The 6,401-nt window shown below is 42.9% G+C and overlaps 1 protein-coding gene and 1 long non-coding RNA gene across 5 annotated transcripts; one reads left to right on the top strand and one right to left on the bottom strand.

The window, feature by feature from the left end:
- Positions 1–1,150: 1,150 nt before the first annotated feature.
- On the top strand, positions 1,151–4,249 carry LOC103987259 (transport inhibitor response 1-like protein Os04g0395600). Of its 4 annotated transcripts, none has more exons than XM_009405508.3 (4): positions 1,151–1,548; positions 1,640–2,121; positions 2,621–3,116; positions 3,198–4,249. In XM_009405508.3, the coding sequence occupies exons 2-4, from the start codon at positions 1,670–1,672 to the stop codon at positions 3,975–3,977; spliced, it is 1,728 nt and encodes a 575-aa protein (XP_009403783.2). In that variant the 5' UTR covers positions 1,151–1,548; positions 1,640–1,669; the 3' UTR covers positions 3,978–4,249. The 4 variants fall into 4 exon arrangements, with proteins under 4 accessions (XP_009403783.2, XP_009403781.2, XP_065013002.1 ...); XM_009405506.3 differs by having other exon boundaries at positions 1,636–2,121; XM_065156930.1 differs by having other exon boundaries at positions 1,151–1,557.
- Positions 4,250–4,965: 716 nt separating this feature from the next.
- Positions 4,966–5,921, bottom strand: LOC135640198 (uncharacterized). Its single transcript, XR_010497202.1, has 3 exons — positions 5,783–5,921; positions 5,411–5,630; positions 4,966–5,166 (listed from the first exon to the last, which is right to left on the bottom strand). It is a non-coding gene; the product is annotated as an uncharacterized LOC135640198 (long non-coding RNA).
- Positions 5,922–6,401: the final 480 nt, after the last annotated feature.

The following is a 6,401-nucleotide window of genomic DNA, read 5'->3' as shown; positions in this document are numbered from 1 at the left end:
ACATACACAGAGATCGAACGACGAATAGAAGGGAGGTAAGTTGACCGTGCATGCAGGCCAACCCTCTCTTCTCTCCTATTTTCGTCTTCTCTTAAAATTTATTATTGTGATTTATATTATTTTTGTATAATTACAATACATTATTATTATTATTATTATTATTATTATTATTATTATTATTTACCTTCCCACTTTGTTATTATATATCCATGAAAACTCGACGCCACAAAAAGAATTTTAGTTATTATCATCTCCACAATATTCTCCATCAGAGCAGAATAAGTGCATTTAATTCTTTGATGGATGATAAACAAGAAAATTAAGTAGGGAAGGGTTTGCCGCCCGTCACACTACGAGTGCGTGCTGAAGACCCACGCCGTCCCTCCCTCAACTACAAGTTGACAAATGATGCTGGACTTGGGAAGTCAACGTCAGAGAAGGTATGTGTTTCCTGTTAGTCAACATCGTGTTGCGTACGATGAAACCTATTCGAGTCAACGGCGTGTTTTGTTTTCACTAAGAATTATTGTAATAACAGTATCGCAAGTTCCTAAATTTATGATTATGAATAATCGCAATCTAATACATTTGATTGGAATTGGCCAACGAACTGGCACCAGAAAGATCGATACCCACACATATCGACTCCTCCTTTCCTCTCTCAGAACTAAACGACAAGAACTGGGACCCACCAACCCCCCCAAACTCCTCTTCTCCCCTTCATCAGCCTCCGATCCCATCAGCAGCCGTCCATCACGGTGGTGTACATGTCGATCCCATTCCCCTGATGCCATCATCACCGTCCCCGTCACGCGATCAACCAGATCAACCGCCGTCCTTTCCGCCGCACAACCCCCGAAATATTCGTTCCCTTAGAATAGTAAATAATTATTTTATCCTGTCACACCTAATCATTAGAGGCTAATGATTTCATTTAATCGCGATGGCAGAAGCCGCAATTTCATGCCGAGGAGAAGGGCTTTACTGGAATTCGGTACTCTCCGTTTCGCTTGTTCCCCTGCTCGCCTTGTCGGATGGGAAACGGGAATCGTGATCCGACGGCTTCTGTTTCTTCCTGGGAACGGACAAGCTTCTTCCGACCGTCAGATTGGAGCACCGGGGAGGTATACAAAGTGAACCGGAACGTCGACTTCGGTTGGATGGCCGTAGTAGAGGAGATGGGTGGGAAAGGAGAGTGTGAGGCGGATCTCCTCTTCCCTACCTTGGATCTTGATCTAAAAGTTCATCTTTTATGTGGTAGTTGAGATTCGTTCCTGCGTGTGCTGGATTTGTTGTTCTCACATGAATCTGTAGGTTTATCTTATAGTTTTCTTGGGTTTTTCGTGTGATTTGTGTTGAGTTCTCCCCCCCAAAATTTCTCCTTTTTGTGGCCGATGTGGTACGACGAAAAAGGAGATGGGGGGGTTCTTGCTCGATTTGGCGCTGTGAAAACGTTATCTTCCGTGGACTATACAAGAAAAGAGGGCTTTTTAGTACTTCTGATGCAGATCTAAGCTTGCTGCCATGTGAAATTCTGGAAAGGGGGCGGTAGTTGGCGTTCGTACTTTGTTCTTGCTTACTTCGGTAGCTTCTCGTGGAGTTTATCTACAGATCTGATCGATTACTTGTTCTCAGTCAGGAAATATCGAATTTGCTGGAGTCTCTAGCCATGACTTACTTTCCGGAGGAGGTGGTGGAGCACATCGTTGACTTCCTTGGCTCACTCCGGGACCGGAACGCCGTGTCGACGGTGTGCAAGGCGTGGTATCAGGTGGAGCGGCTCAGTCGCCGGAACGTGTTCGTAGGTAACTGCTACGCCATCCGGCCCGAGCGAGTGATGGCCAGGTTCCCTTGGATGAAGTCTCTAGGTGTCAAGGGAAAGCCCCATTTTGCTGATTTCAACTTGGTTCCCTATGATTGGGGCGGCTTTGCGCAGCCCTGGATCGAGGCCGCCGCTCGTGGCTGCCCATGCCTAGAGGAGCTGCGGTTGAAGAGGATGGTGGTCACTGATGATGACCTCGAACTCCTAGCGCGCTCCTTCCCCAATTTCAAATCTCTTGTTCTCGTGAGCTGCGAGGGCTTTAGTACTGACGGGCTCGCTGCGATTGCCACTTATTGCAGGTGAGCTGCCTTTGCTAACTTTATAGAATGTGTAGCTTACAATACGTATCTTGACGTTCTACTCTCTGCTGGAATGTTCTTTGGTATATGGGCCATTGAGTTGTGTCGAAGGTTGAATAGCGTACATCTGTGTTTATCATTAGGTTCATAAGTTTCTTGATATGTTATTGTTGTGTTGGATTTGAATCAATTTTTTCCTCAAGCAGGACTCTTTTACCGAGCTTTACCATGTTGTTTTGCTAAAAATACAATTTTTGCTGTATGACAACATCAATCTGGATCAGTCTGTTGGATGATTAATCATTCAATTTAATTGGTAGTTGCTTGTTTCCTCATTTTTCTTATTTCTGAAGGGCTGATATGAATTTTGTATATGAAACTACTCACTTGCTGGTGTGGTAGTGATGATGAAATAACATTTTTTTCCTGTTGATCGAAGCGCTTGATTATAACTTATAATATTTCTCTTTTCTGATTCTGCTTTGTTGCTGCCTATCAGAGGTCTTAGGGAGTTGGATTTACAGGAAAATGAGGTGGAAGATCATGGACGCCAATGGCTCAGTTGCTTCCCTGATTCCTGTACTTCTCTCGTCTCCCTAAACTTTGCGTGTCTCAAAGGGGAGATCAATACAAATGCTTTGGAGAGGCTTGTTGCTAGGTGCCCTGACCTCAGGAGCTTAAAGCTTAATCGTGCAATATCCGTGGAGTCACTAAACAGGATACTTGCTCGGGCACCACACTTGGTGGACCTTGGAACTGGTTCGATGACGGTTAACCACCATACCGAAGCTTATCACAGGCTGATCAATACCTTCCTCGGATGCAAATCATTGAGGAGCTTGTCGGGGTTCTGGGATGCCTCTTCATGCTGCCTTCAGGCGGTCTATCCCGTCTGCGTGAACCTGACTGCTCTAAACTTGAGCTATGCTCCTGCAATCCAGGGCGATGACCTTATCAAGCTGATTTGCCTTTGTTTTAAGCTTCAAAAGCTTTGGGTGAGATTTTGTTAATTCTTTGCTAAAATTTTATTTGTTTCCTTATGTTTCATATGATGACCACAGGCCATTGTTCCGCAGGTGTTGGATTGCATTGGGGACAAAGGATTAGCAGCCGTGGCCTCCACTTGTAAGGATTTGCAGGAGTTGAGAGTGTTTCCTTCTGACATCTATGGTGCTGGAACGACTGCTGTGACTGAGGAAGGTTTGGTTGCGATATCTTCAGGATGCTCGAAGCTTACCTCATTGCTGTACTTTTGCTACCAAATGACAAACACTGCACTTGTAACCGTTGCAAAGAATTGCCCACATTTCACGCGGTTCAGATTATGCATCCTCGATCCAGGGAAGCCAGACCCGGTCACTGATCAGCCACTTGATGAAGGTTTTGGTGCAATTGTGCGTTCCTGTAAGAATCTCAGGCGGCTATCACTATCGGGTCTTTTAACAGATAAGGTTTTTCTATATATTGGCATGCATGCTGAACATCTTGAGATGCTGTCGATTGCATTTGCTGGTGATAGTGATAAGGGCATGGTATACGTGCTCAATGGATGCAAAAATCTCAGGAAACTTGAAATCAGGGATTGTCCATTCGGAGATGATGCACTTCTGAAGGATGTGACAAAGTATGAAACAATGCGATCCCTTTGGATGTCATCATGTGATGTTAGCCTCGGAGGTTGCAGGGCTCTTGCAGCAAAAATGCCAAGCCTCAATGTGGAGATTATAAATGAAAGTGATGAAGCCGATGAGTTTCAGGAAAACTTGAGTGATCTTCACAAGGTGGAGAAGTTGTATGTCTATCGAACTGTAGCCAGAGGAAGAACCGATGCACCAGATTTTGTTTGGATTTTATAGCTTAATATGATTAGCTGTTGGATGTTTTATTTATTTTAACTCGGTAAATGAGCTATTATGTTTTAGACTAGCTTTGTATATCAAAGCTGGGGTAGCCAAACTGAATTCCAAGATATGTAGATTATGTTCTATGTAGTTCTTGTTGTACTTGTAGGTCAAAAAGGTTAGTAGGATTATCACTAAGCCTGCCTCTTTCTTCATGGATATGCTTGTTGAACACATTGTACCTAGGATCTATGTGAAATGAAAGAGTGAGTTTTCTTGTAGTCTTATACTCTTTTTGCTTCTTGCAACAGATTGATTTTGAATATGAGTTACATTTCTTTAATATTCATCAGCATCACAAAGAAAATGACAGGTACTTCTACTTCATTAGCTAATCAACTAGATGATGATCATAGTTTATTTAGAAGTCCATAAAAGCCACTACAAAACTCTATTCCCTCATTTCCTTGGTCCAAAGTCTTGATGATCGACTCCTCCATTCTCATTTGGCCCTATATTTAGTGAGTTTATTACTAGTATGTTTTAATACAAAAATTATTGGTCCAAGCAGAGTAGCTTTCTAAAGGAAAGCCAGTTTGCATTTTATTCATTTGCCACTAATGCTGCAACTCCTACCATTGCACCACTTTGATATAGTCTCCTATCTTTTAGGAAGAACTTTCCCTTGTCTTCTTATCCCACTTTATTTTAGCACTCATCACAACAGTGGGGGAGTGGGAGTAGGGGATAAGATTGTGAGTTGGATCATCCTTTTTGTAGAACAAAGCCCCATGTGTTTTGTCTCTCTTGGAGCACTGTATGAAACTCATCATTCCTTCCATTATCTTTCTTCATCTTTCCCAGCATTTGTGTAGACCAGCTTGGCTGACCATGTCCATTTTCTTTTGGTCTTTTCCTCTGTAGAAGCTGCTGCTGAATTGTTGCATGTGCTGATCTTTAACATAGCATTTGTTATAGAGACTATTAGATATACAAGTCTATTACAGCACCAGCTTTCTGATTTATGCCATGGATGTGTTCCATGGAGACTGTAGACTATGAACACAGAGAAAGAAGAGAAGTTTGCTGGAACTTGAACAACAACAGATCTGATGTCCAAGCATGCTGGCACAAACTTTAGCAGCAATCCTGTCTTTAGTAGCAGCATTTCTCCAGCAGACAGCAGCAGCAGATAGCAGCAATGCTGCATTGAACATTGAGACACAGTGTCAGGACAAATGGGTGCCAGTAAACAGCATGAAAAGAAGAAATCCAGTAACACACTAAGGGCATAAGGTTTTGCATTCATTAGCCTCACTACATCAAATAGTTTAAGCTTCAAGCATATCAACAAGAAACTGCAATCACCCAATCATGATCATACTGAATACCAGAAACACAACTAGAAAAATCCCTTAAACCGTTGGAAGTCCTATCAAGAGATATACCATCCTTGCAGGAAAGAGAGGCAAGATCCATCATCATCATCGTAGGCCCGGTAGTATGGCTGAGATGGTGGGAGTGGTTGAGGTGGAGGGTATTCGTCGGTGAAGTAGCCCTGATATCCCTGGGGTGGTGGGGGTGGAGGGTACACCCCTGACCTTGATAGGGGAGGTTGATAAGGGTAGCCATACTCTAGTAGTGGAGGAGGGTAAAGATTTGAGTGCCCTGCAACCAAACAAATTCTATACCTTCTAAATTCATTGAAGGATCAGGAAACCTGCAAGCTCAATGCTTCCTCAAACAATCAAAACAAAAAGAATAAGCTTTTGAAACCAATAGCTATCATCCCAAGGCATGAGGGGATGAGGGTTTTTTGCCTGTGGGACGGTGTGGCTCTGTGACATGACTGTAGCTCATTGTTTCTTTGTTCTGCTGTTGCTGAGGAGACGATGAGCGAGGGGTATCTGCCGCTGCCGCCTTGCATGAGAAAAAGGTCAAAAGCTTCGGTGTTTATCCTCACATCACTCTCTGGAAGTTTGTGCACAAGGATAGAGGCACTCAAAGAAGGTCCTTCTTGCAGGTGGTGACAAAACAGTTGTTACATGGACTACTTGCTTAGGTAAAGAAGTCTCATTTAACTTGCTACTACAAGTTTGTATGTGAATGATATCTATCTGCATGAAATATTTACATCTGCAAGTATTCTTTGGATCAAATTGAAGCTAATGAGCCCGAAAGATCTTTCAATGAAGTTAACAGATGGAAGCTAAGCCCTTCCAGAGCTGAAACTAAAAGTTGGACTCTGATTCCCCAATGCAGAATTGAATTGTCCATAGAACAATGAGCTATCAAGTAATCTTAATGCACTAATTGATCTCATTAGTAAGAACTAAATTCAGTTGACAAAGACCAGAGGCAATGCAGCAAGAAAACATAGAATGACCCATCTTGTTGAACTTTAAAAGCTGTGGAAAAGCTGAGTGATGTTATTTACCT

Source organism: Musa acuminata, chromosome BXJ3-6 (genome assembly GCF_036884655.1).
Source record: "Musa acuminata AAA Group cultivar baxijiao chromosome BXJ3-6, Cavendish_Baxijiao_AAA, whole genome shotgun sequence".
Taxonomy (NCBI): domain Eukaryota; kingdom Viridiplantae; phylum Streptophyta; class Magnoliopsida; order Zingiberales; family Musaceae; genus Musa; species Musa acuminata.
Note: the sequence above shows the minus strand (reverse complement) of the source record. Positions and strands in the feature narration are given on the sequence as shown.